We start from the raw sequence: 12,029 nt of genomic DNA on the forward strand, positions 1-12,029 counted from the left end.
CTCCCTCTTCATTCATTTTCTCATTTATTCATGCCTCCCTCTTCATCCATTTTCTCATTTCTTCATGCCTCCCTCCTCATTCCTTTTCTCATTTCTTCATTCCTCCCTCTTCATTCCTTTTCTCATTTATTCATGCCTCCCTCTTCATCCATTTTCTCATTTCTTCATGCCTCCCTCTTCATTCCTTTTCTCATTTCTTCATGCCTCCCTCTTCATTCCTTTTCTCATTTCTTCATGCGTCCCTCTTCATTCCTTTTCTCATTTCTTCATGCGTCCCTCTTCATTCCTTTTCTCATTTCTTCATGCGTCCCTCCTCATTCCTTTTCTCATTTCTTCATGCCTCCCTCTTCATTCCTTTTCTCATTTCTTCATGCGTCCCTCTTCATTCCTTTTCTCATTTCTTCATGCCTCTCTCTTCATTCCTTTTCTCATTTCTTCATGCGTCCCTCTTCATTCCTTTTCTCATTTCTTCATGCCTCTCTCTTCATTCCTTTTCTCATTTCTTCATGCCTCCCTCTTCATTCCTTTTCTCATTTCTTCATGCCTCCCTCTTCATTCCTTTTCTCATTTCTTCATGCCTCCCTCTTCATTTCTTTTCTCATTTATTCATGCCTCTCTCTTCATTCCTTTTCTCATTTCTTCATGCCTCCCTCTTCATTCCTTTTCTTATTTCTTGATGCGTCTCTCTTCATTCCTTTTTTCATTTCTTCATGCCGCTCTCTTCATTCCTTTTCTCATTTCTTCATGCCTCTCTCTTCATTCCTTTTCTCATTTCTTCATGCCTCTCTCTTCATTCCTTTTCTCATTTCTTCATGCCTCCCTCTTCATTCCTTTTCTCATTTATTCATGCCTCCGTCTTCATACCTTTTCTCATTTCTTCATGCCTCCCTCTTCATTCCTTTTGTCATTTATTCATGCCTCCGTCTTCATCCATTTTCTCATTTCTTCATGCGTCTCTCTTCATTCCTTTTCTTATTTCTTCATACCTCCCTCTTCATTCCTTTTCTTATTTCTTGATGTGTCTCTCTTCATTCCTTTTTTCATTTCTTCATACCTCCCTCTTCATTCCTTTTCTCATTTCTTCATGCCTCTCTCTTCATTCCTTTTCTCATTTCTTCATGCCTCCCTCTTCATTCCTTTTCTCATTTCTTCATGCCTCCCTCTTCATTCCTTTTCTCATTTCTTCATGCCTCCCTCTTCATTTCTTTTCTCATTTATTCATGCCTCTCTCTTCATTCCTTTTCTCATTTCTTCATGCCTCCCTCTTCATTCCTTTTCTTATTTCTTGATGCGTCTCTCTTCATTCCTTTTTTCATTTCTTCATGCCTCTCTCTTCATTCCTTTTCTCATTTCTTCATGCCTCTCTCTTCATTCCTTTTCTCATTTCTTCATGCCCCTCTCTTCATTCCTTTTCTCATTTCTTCATGCCTCCCTCTTCATTCCTTTTCTCATTTATTCATGCCTCCGTCTTCATACCTTTTCTCATTTCTTCATGCCTCCCTCTTCATTCCTTTTGTCATTTATTCATGCCTCCGTCTTCATCCATTTTCTCATTTCTTCATGCGTCTCTCTTCATTCCTTTTCTTATTTCTTCATACCTCCCTCTTCATTCCTTTTCTTATTTCTTGATGTGTCTCTCTTCATTCCTTTTTTCATTTCTTCATACCTCCCTCTTCATTCCTTTTCTCATTTCTTCATACCTCCCTCTTCATTCCTTTTCTCATTTCTTCATACCTCCCTCTTCATTCGTTTTCTTATTTCTTGATGCGTCTCTCTTCATTCCTTTTTTCATTTCTTCATGCGTCCCTCTTCATTCCTTTTCTCATTTCTTCATACCTCCCCCTTCATTCCTTTTCTCATTTCTTCATACCTCCCTCTTCATTCGTTTTCTTATTTCTTCATGCCTCTCTCTTCATTCCTTTTTTCATTTCTTCATGCCTCCCTCTTCATCCTTTTCTCATTTCTTCATGCCTCCCTCTTCATTCCTTTTCTCATTTCTTCATGCGTCCCTCTTCATTCCTTTTCTCATTTCTTCATGCCTCCCTCTTCATTCCTTTTCTCATTTCTTCATGCCTCCCTCTTCATTCCTTTTCTCATTTCTTCATGCCTCCCTCTTCATTCCTTTTTTCATTTCTTCATGCCTCCCTCTTCATTCCTTTTCTCATTTCTTCATGACTCCCTCTTCATTCCTTTTCTCATTTCTTCATGCCTCCCTCTTCATTCCTTTTCTTATTTCTTCATACCTCCCTCTTCATTCCTTTTCTTATTTCTTGATGCGTCTCTCTTCATTCCTTTTTTCATTTATTCATGCCTCCCTCTTCATTCCTTTTCTCATTTCTTCATACCTCCCTCTTCATTCCTTTTCTCATTTCTTCATACCTCTCTCTTCATTCCTTTTCTTATTTCTTGATGCATCTCTCTTCATTCCTTTTCTCATTTCTTCATGCCTCCCTCTTCATTCCTTTTCTCATTTCTTCATACCTCCCTCTTCATTCCTTTTCTTATTTCTTGATGCGTCTCTCTTCATTCCTTTTCTCATTTCTTCATGCCTCCCTCTTCATTCCTTTTCTCATTTCTTCATGCCTCTCTCTTCATTCCTTTTCTCATTTATTCATGCCTCCCTCTTCATTCCTTTTCTCATTTCTTCATACCTCCCTCTTCATTCCTTTTCTCATTTCTTCATACCTCCCTCTTCATTCCTTTTCTCATTTCTTCATACCTCCCTCTTCATTCCTTTTCTCATTTCTTGATGCGTCTCTCTTCATTCCTTTTCTCATTTCTTCATGCCTCCCTCTTTGTTCCTTTTAACAGGCTCCCTCTCTGACTGGCCTACTCTCTACATTGAAGTCCTTTCACTAGACTTTTGGCAAAGACATCGCACTGAGGGTTACACATACCTTTGCCTTCCTACCTTGCCAGGTACATCTAGATCGTCACGAATACCATGTATTTTTATGATCAGTGCGTTGGTAAAGGGTTCATGAAGGATCTCGTGCATTATTGCATGCATGACGAGGACATTGGTAGACATCAATGCACATGTATGAATTAAAAGGATATTTATCGGCAATGTGAAATTATAATATATGTGATTTAAATCTCTGGATCTCCACAGCAGAAGCCAAATGTTTAGATGGGAACAAACAGGTGTTAGGTTGTTGAGATCGTGCTTCATTCGTGTCGTGGTAACTTACGTTGCATGTCGTGACATCCGGGCGGCTTCATTACAACCAAAAACATCCATTTGAATCACCGGGAGGTAAAATCTCCAACATTAGATCAATGAACACACCTGGGCTCTGAACCAGCGACACATAGTCAAACATCAAAATCTGAGGTGTTACCCCTGACCAGGCCTCCATGAGATGTCGTGTCAAGCATGGCGTCCTCTGCAGGCGGAAAAGCTCGTGTCCTCACTCCGACGGTTCTTCATCGGTGGCTCTCCAGTGCTGGAAGACGTGTCGTACGTGGGGATTCCTTCCACGTTCCAGGTTCTCATTTTCCTAGAACATGCTGCTGTCCTGGAGGGGTTCTTCCTCACCTTTGAAGTAATTTCTATTTCCTCCCAGGGTGAACGACTGAGTCGCTATGGGTTTCGGACAGAGGCGGTCGGGTCGGTGAATCTGAAGCTTCACTGCGTCCATCAGTCCCGGTCGGTGTGCAACTCCACCATCCATTTTGTATTTTCATTCGACTCCTCATTATAACACGTGACTGCAAACTGCGGTGTGCCTGCGGATGAGGTCACATTCGACGTTGGTGTAATAGCTTCCTAATCGTCCTCCACACATCGTGCTTAAGAGAGACGAGACGAAGCACGAGAGTCCGACGTTGAACCCTTGCTCTGTACCGCTCTTCGTAGATCCCTCCTTGAGGCGAGGCGTCGGAGACGCAGCGCGCGCGCGGCCCTCGCCGGGCTGCCCGGAGCGTCCCGTCAAAGGTCCGTGCAAAGTGTGCTCGGTGAGACCTTCGAACACCACTTGCACTTATCCGTTTGACATCGGTTTGTTTTGGTTTCCCATTTGATTTTTAGCATCACATTCCCAATCACACTCTTACCACCATTTTTCTGTTGTACTATCAAAAAGATTAACGTGACGTGCTTTGCTTATCGTCCTACCGATGGCCAAAAGGTCGACACGAGCAGCTCGAAGTATGGAAACGTTGGCTTTATAAAGATGAAAAACGTCCTCTTGTATTTAAAAAAGAATGACGTCAAGCTCGCTTTGAGTGACGTTCTATGACCGAGTGCATCGTGTGTTCGACAGAAGCGTTCCAGCGAGCCCAGCGTAAGATGCAGCAGGTACGTGAGGCCGTGCCACGTGGGCTCCACGTCTCCGTGGAACCAGCAGCATAGGAGATGGAGGTGACCGAGTGCTAAGTCGCCCCGGTTAGGCTGGTTAACAATTTTTTCCTGTTTATCATCACTTTTTTTCAAAAAAGCGGGTAGGGAGGGAGGGGTTTTTTTGGTTTTCAGAGAAATTCTAATGGATTATTCAACGCACAATATGTTTTTTTGTTAAATATACTTGATCAGACATGCATGATGAATCATGTTATGATTTCTAAACTAGTAAACCTTCGTATGTACGCACTGATACGATTCAAATAAAGAAACCTATGTCACATTGAGTTCTGTTTTTTTTTTTTTTTTTTTGTATACTGAATCGAGGCTTGTGAAAGAGCTAACATTTACTTCACAAACAAATCGACCAGACAAACAAAATACACAAAAAGAGGGAGCGGAAGACAACATAGGGAGAAAAGGGGAAGCACACAAACACAACATCCGAGAGCAGGGAGATGTGTGGAAGGGAGAGGGCCCGGGGGGAGGAGGCATGGGAAGGGGGGGGGGGGGAGGGAGAAGTATAAAGCACAAGGACACCAAGGACTTCCAGGACAAAAGTTGGTATTTCAAAAAGTGGAATTGCGGTGAAATTAGCGGGGGTAGAAAATATCAAGTTTATGGATGGGGGAAGATAAGAGATGGTGGTGAACAGCTGTTTTAAAGACTTAGAGGGTGGAGTGGGATTGAAGAGAGTGAGGGAGTTTGTTCCAGAGGCGGGAGAAAAGAGGAATGAAGGAGTGAAGGTGAGCAGAGAGTCTTGATTTTGGCAGTTTAACCAAAAGAGGGTTGCAGGCACATCTTGTGCGACCTGTAGGAATATTTGCAGGACAGAGCCCAGAGAGAGCTGGGGGAGCAAGGCCAGAGAGGAGTCGGTAGAAGACGGAAAGACCACCAACCTGCCTGTGGTGAGTAAGTGAAAGGCCCTCAGAGGTAGCTTCATCACAGGAGATTCCAATGATTCTGAATGCTTTGGTTTCAACAGCGTGAAGGTGAGCTAGGTGTGAAGCAGGAGCACCAGCTCAGAGGGGAGAGCAGTATTCCATTGAGCTGTGGATGAAAGCCTTGTATGTGGTGAAGAGCTCAGGTGTCCCAAGGAAGGACTTCGCACGACGGAGGATGCCCAGTCGGCGACTGGCTTTGGAGGCCAGATTTGAAATGTGGTTTTTCCAGGCAAGATCATGGCAGATAGTAAGACCCAAAAGCTTGAGTGACAGAACTTCTTGGAGAGGATTATTCAGAAAGTGGATGGGAGGATTGTCCAGTCGGTCTTTTCGGAGAGACATCGTAAGAGTGTGAGATTTGTCAGGATTGAAAGACATGTTCCACTTGTTTGCCCAGTCTGTGATTTTGTCAAGGTCTGCAGAGAGTGAGGAGGCTGCAGACTGCCGATCTGAGGGATGAAGAATGGAGCGACAGAGAGTAGAGTCGTCAGCAAAGAGATAGAGAGAATTTTCAAGAGAGTCAGAGAGATCATTGATGAAGACCAGAAAAAGCACAGGGCCCAGAACACTACCTTGGGGAACTCCAGCCTGAACAGGAAGAGGAGATGAGAGAAACCCATTCAGGGCCACACGTTGACCGACTAGAGAGGAAGTCCGCCAGCCATGCGTGGAGATTTCCATGGATACCAAAAGAGGAGAGTTTGGTGAGCAGAGCGGGGTGCCAGACCGTATCGAAGGCACATGATATTTCAAGGGAGACTGCTCTAATTTCCTGTTTGGCATTGAGGACCTCCATCCATTGTTGAGAAAGCAGAAGCAGCATGTCCAGAGTGGAGTGTCCAGGTCTGAAACCAAATTGATGATCAGAGATCAAGCCATTGGAGAAGAGGAAAGATTTCATATCTGAAGCAATGATGGATTCCATGACTTTGCTGATAATTGGGAGAAGGCTGATTGGTCTGTAGTTGCTGGGATCTGTTTTTGCACCTTTTTTGTGCAAAGCGGTGATGTTGGCAGATTTCCAAGCAGATGGAAGATGACCTTGAGCAAAAGAGAGGGTGAAGAGAACAGAGAGAGGGAGTGAAAGAGCGGAAGAACATGATTTTAGGACCCGTGGGCTGATGCCGTCAGGTCCAGTTGCAGAATCAGAGTCGAGGGTTGACAGAAACTTTTCCACCTTGTCAGGAGGAAAGGACACAGAGTCCAGGAGCAGCTGGGTACGACTGGGTATGGTGGGTACAGAGAGGGATGGGTTTGGGACACAAGATTTAGAGGCAAACACAGAGTTGAGGCATTCAGCTTTTTCACGTGCGGAGTCAGCCGTGTGGCCATTTGAGGTGAGGGAGGGGATGGAGGGGGAACAAACACCAGAAACAGATTTGACCAGACGCCACCAGGATTTGGAAGAGGGAGACAGATAAGAGAGTTCAGTCCTGAGGACGGAGAGATATTGTTTCCTGGCTCTCCTGAGGGTGGACACACACTTGTTTCGGGCTTTGTGAAAGGAAATGAGATTTCCTTCCGTTGGATTTGCTTTCCAGGAGACGAAAGCAAGTTGTTTCTGGGCAACAGCCTCACCACAAGATTCCGTGTACCATGGACGGGAGAAAGGGTATGACAACTGAAGACGAGAAGGGATAAATCTGTGCATGAGAGAGAACAATTTACTTTGGAAGAATTCCCAGGATGAGTTGATGTCAGAGGCAGTAGAGATGGGAGACCAGTCCAGATGATTGATGGCTGCTTGAAGACCGTGCCAGTTGGCCTGAGTGAAATGCCAGACTCGTCGACGCTGAGGAGGCTCTCTGAAAATGGTCAGAGAGATGTCCACTTTAACAAGCACATGATCAGAAGAGGCGATTGGAGCAGAAGAAGAGCAGCAGACATTTTCAGGGAAGTTAGTCATAACCAAGCCCAGAAGAGAAGATTCTCCGTTGACTGAGATCCAGGTAGGGAAATTGGCAGATTGTGTCGGTCCCAGTGAGTCACAGAAGTCCTTTGCTGAAGAGCCATGGCTGGTGAGAGAGGTACCCACCCCCAGCCAACTGGCATGGTGACAGTTGAAATCACCACATATGAGGAAGAGAGAGTTGGGATGGGTAGATAGAAGTTGGTCCATATTATCAGACAGCGAGATGTAAATGGAGTCATCACTGTTTGGTGGACGGTACAATACGCATATGAACAAAAGGTGGGAGCAAAGGGGAAGCCGTAGCCAAAGGTATTCCTGGGGGTGAGGTGGAGAGAGGGCAGTGCAGGGCGAGTGAGGAAGAGAGTTTTTTATAAAGATAGCAACCCCACCTCCAGGACGAGGCTCAGGTCTATCATACCGGAGGAGGGAGTAACCTGGGAGAGATACCAAGGAATCAGAGACATCATGAAGGAGGAAGGTTTCTGTTAAGCAGATCATGTCTGGTTTGTCAGAAGCAACCTGTATGGAGAGATCAGTTAAGTTGAGCGAAGGCCCCGGATGTTTGAGGTCCATACTGTTAAGGAAGAGGAAGGGGGAGCATCGGATACAGAACAGGGGGGGGGGGGGGGGGAGCGGTAGGGCAGGATGTGGAAGAGGAGGAAGAGGTAGGGAGAGCTGTTGCAGGTGTGTCAGAGATTACAGAATAGCTTGGAGAAAGGGAAGAATGGGGCGGACAAAAGGTTTGATGGTGTTTGGGTGAGGCGCAGTGAGGTGTTATTTGAGGAGGGGGAAGAGTGAGGCAGAAGGTTGAGGAAGATGAAGGTGAAAGTTGGAAGGGAGAAGAAGTGGGGAGGACGCTTTGAGGAGGAGGGGTGAGAGGGGAGTCTAGGAGGGGAGGAGTGAGGGAGAGTCTCGGAGGGGAGGGGTGTGGGGGGAGTTTAGGAGGGAAGGGGCAGGGGGGGGGAGATTTGAAAGGGATGGTTGTTTGGGAAGATTTGGGGGGGAGGGGCAAGGGGGAAGATTTGACAGAGATGGGTGATGGGGAAGATTTGGAGGGGAGGGGTGTGATTGGATTTTGAAAAGTGTACGATTTATGGGAAACGAACATTTATTGCAAAATCAGTTTCTTGAGACATTCGAGTCAAAAATACGTTTGAGGACGCTGAAGGGTGGGTGGAGTTTTGGAGAGTTTAGGGAATGAATGAAAGATGCACTGTAAGAGATGGAATTTTTTTTTGAATGAATAGAATTGGTGAGCAAGTCGAAAGCATCCTTTTATAGAAGAAGTAGAAAAAAGTGTTATAGAATAAAAAACCACCTTTAGAGGCCATTTTTCCCGCAAGCGGGGGTTGGCCTTTTTCGGGGACCGTGGTTGTTGTTGTTTTTTGGTCCCCTTTTTGAAGCAATGTTTTACGGCCGGATGCCCTTCCTGACGCCAACCCTTTTTGCCGCCTTTAACGACAAGCAGGGAATTACCAGTGAACTGGTACTCAATTTGCCGACCTCGGAAGGATGACAGGCTGAGTCAACCCCCCTGGCGTTATTTCAGCGATTGACCGGGATTCGAACCCAGGATCCTAGGATCCTAAGCCGGCACCCTAGCCGCTAGCCCAACACCAGGGTTCAAAAAAAAAATAAAAATAAAAAAAATAATAATAATATGTGTTATACAATATGACATAATAATGAAGTTCTTCAGGGGACAGATGAAACATGTATTAACAATTGTTAATACAACATGTATTTACAATCTCGAACAACGTGGTCGAAGAACGAAAGAGCAAAAGAACGAAGAACGAAAGAACAAATAAGAACGCACAAGCGGATAAGAACAGGGAAGGGAAAAAATTTTTTGGTTTTTTTTGAGATTTTAAAACAAGGGAGTATGGGTGAAAAGCGTGAAAAACAGAGACCGACAGTAGTTGCAGCGCGATCGAAGAACCGCTGAGACAAAAAACAATATTTGCTGATATTTTAATATTTGAAACAATATGTTTACTTTTAATATTTACTTATAATATTTAATATGTTTACTCCAGCTCCCCGAACGTCAGGTCATACTCCAGCTCCCCGAACGTCAGGTCATACTCCAGCTCCCCTCAGGATAGGATATGCTCCAGCTCCCCTCAGGATAGGTCATACTCCAGCTCCCCTCAGGATAGCATACCCTCCAGCTCCCCGCAGGATACGTCATACTCCAGCTCCCCGAACGTTAGGTCATACTACAGCTCCCCTCAGGACAGGTCATACTCCAGCTCCCCTCAGGATACGTCGTACTCCAGCTCCCCTCAAGATAGGTCGTACCCCAGCTCCCCGCAGGATAGGTCGTACTCCACCTCCCCGCAGGATAGGTCGTACTCCAGGTCCCCTACAGGATAGGTAGTACTCCAGCTCGCCACAGGATAGGTAGTACTCCAGCTCCCTGCAGGATAGGTCGTACTCCAGCTCCCTGCAGGATAGGTAGTACTCCAGCTCCCCACAGGATAGGTTGTACTCCAGGTCCCCACATGATAGGTCGTACTCCAGGTCCCCGACAGGATAGGTAGTACTCCAGGTCCCCACAGGATAGGTCGTACTCCAGGTCCCCTACAGGATAGGTCGTACTCCAGGTCCCCACAGGATAGGTCGTACTCCAGGTCCCCGACAGGATAGGTAGTACTCCAGGTCCCCACAGGATAGGTCGTACTCCAGGTCCCCGACAGGATAGGTAGTACTCCAGGTCCCCACAGGATAGGTCGTACTCCAGGTCCCCTACAGGATAGGTCGTACTCCAGGTCCCCACAGGATAGGTCGTACTCCAGGTCCCCGACAGGATAGGTAGTACTCCAGGTCCCCACAGGATAGGTCGTACTCCAGGTCCCCGACAGGATAGGTAGTACTCCAAGTCCCCACAGGATAGGTCGTACTCCAGGTCCCCGACAGGATAGGTAGTACTCCAGGTCCCCACAGGATAGGTCGTACTCCAGGTCCCCGACAGGATAGGTAGTACTCCAGGTCCCCACAGGATAGGTCGTACTCCAGGTCCCCTACAGGATAGGTCGTACTCCAGGTCCCCACAGGATAGGTCGTATTCCAGGTCCCCGACAGGATAGGTAGTACTCCAGGTCCCCACAGGATAGGTCGTACTCCAGGTCCCCGACAGGATAGGTAGTACTCCAGGTCCCCGACAGGATAGGTAGTACTCCAGGTCCCCACAGGATAGGTCGTACTTCAGCTCCTTTCCCTCCCCCATGTGAGAGCAACATGCCTTGTGTCTCGTATTCTATAATTCACTGATCTTCTTGCTTTTTATCAGCATTTAAGGACGACATTTGTCATTGTGGATCATCAAGCACATCCTGGCATTGAGTGTCATGTGCACATTGCATACACAAAAACAAATAAAATCATTGTTTTAACCTCTGTGGTCTCCATGTCCTTCACATCTCCTGTCTTCACATCTCCTCTCTTCACATCTCCTCTTCTCATCTCTTCTCATCTCCTCTCTTCACATCTCCTCTCTTCACATCTCCTCTCTTCACATCTCCTCTTCTCATCTCCTCTCTTCACATCTCCTCTCTTCTCATCTCCTCTCTTCACATCTGCTCTCTTCACATCTCCTCTCTTCACATCTTCACATCTCTTCACATCACTCTTCACATCTGCTCTCTTCACATCTCCTCTCTTCACATCCCCTCTCTTCACATCTCCTCTCTTCACATCCCCTCTCTTCACATTTCCTCTCTTTACATCCCCTCTCTTCACATCTCCTCTCTTCACATCTCCTCTCTTTACATCTCCTCTCTTTACATCTCCTCTCTTCACATCTCCTCTCTTCACATCTCTTCTCTTTACATCTCCTCTCTTCACATCTCTTCTCTTCACATCTCCTCTCTTCACATCTCCTCTCTTCTCATCTCCTCTTCTCATCTCCTCTCTTTACATCTCCTCTCTTCACATATCTTCTCTTCACATCTCCTCTCTTCACATCTCTTCTCTTTACATCTCCTCTCTTCACATCTCTTCTCTTTACATCTCCTCTCTTCACATCTCCTCTCTTCACATCTCCTCTCTTCTCATCTCCTCTTCTCATCTCCTCTTCACATCTCCTCTCTTCTCATCTCCTCTTCTCATCTCCTCTCTTCACATCTGCTCTCTTTACATCTCCTCTCTTCACATCTCCTCTCTTCACATCTCTTCTCTTCACATCTCCTCTCTTCACATCTCCTCTTCTCATCTCCTCTTCTCATCTCCTCTCTTCACATCTCCTCTCTTCTCATCTCCTCTTCTCATCTCCTCTTCTCATCTCCTCTCTTCACAGCTCCTCTCTTCTCATCTCCTCTCTTCACATCTCCTCTCTTCTCATCTCCTCTTCTCATCTCCTCTCTTCACATCTCCTCTCTTCTCATCTCCTCTCTTTACATCTCCTCTCTTCACATCTCCTCTCTTCTCATCTCCTCTCTTCTCATCTCCTCTCTTCACATCTCCTCTCTTCTCATCTCCTCTTCTCATCTCATCTTCTCATCTCCTCTCTTTACATCTCCTCTCTTCACATCTCCTCTCTTCACATCTCCTCTCTTTACATCTGCTCTCTTTACATCTGCTCTCTTCACATCTCCTCTCTTCACATCTCCACTCTTCACATCTCCTCTCTTCACATCTCCTCTCTTCACATCTCCTCTCTTCACATCTCCTCTCTTCACATCTCCTCTCTTCTCATCCCCTCTCTTCACATCTCCTCTCTTCACATCTCCTGTCTTCACATCTCGTCTCTTTACATCTCCTCTCTTCACATCTCCTCTCTTCACATCTCCTCTCTTTACATCTGCTCTCTTTACATCTGCTCTCT

General features: G+C 45.9%; 1 protein-coding gene across 7 annotated transcripts in view; it reads left to right on the forward strand.

Annotated features, from left to right (window-relative positions):
• Positions 1–4,628, forward strand: part of MKS1 (MKS transition zone complex subunit 1) — a 101,437-nt gene extending 96,809 nt beyond the window's left edge. Inside the window, exons 14-18 of one of the 7 annotated variants that reach the window (XM_068119523.2) lie at positions 2,812–2,919; positions 3,355–3,491; positions 3,570–3,652; positions 3,863–3,960; positions 4,269–4,628. In XM_068119523.2, coding sequence (XP_067975624.2) covers positions 2,812–2,919; positions 3,355–3,491; positions 3,570–3,652; positions 3,863–3,960; positions 4,269–4,357 — 515 coding nt within the window. In that variant the 3' untranslated portion in view covers positions 4,358–4,628. Of the gene's footprint in view, positions 1–2,811; positions 2,920–3,354; positions 3,653–3,862; positions 3,961–4,268 lie in introns of those variants that run through there. The other 6 variants (XM_078779533.1, XR_010984899.2, XR_010984900.2 and 3 more) reach the window with 6 other exon arrangements.
• Positions 4,629–12,029: the final 7,401 nt, after the last annotated feature.

This window comes from Myxine glutinosa, chromosome 6 (genome assembly GCF_964187855.1).
Source record: "Myxine glutinosa chromosome 6, kmMyxGlut1.1, whole genome shotgun sequence".
NCBI lineage: Eukaryota > Metazoa > Chordata > Myxini > Myxiniformes > Myxinidae > Myxine > Myxine glutinosa.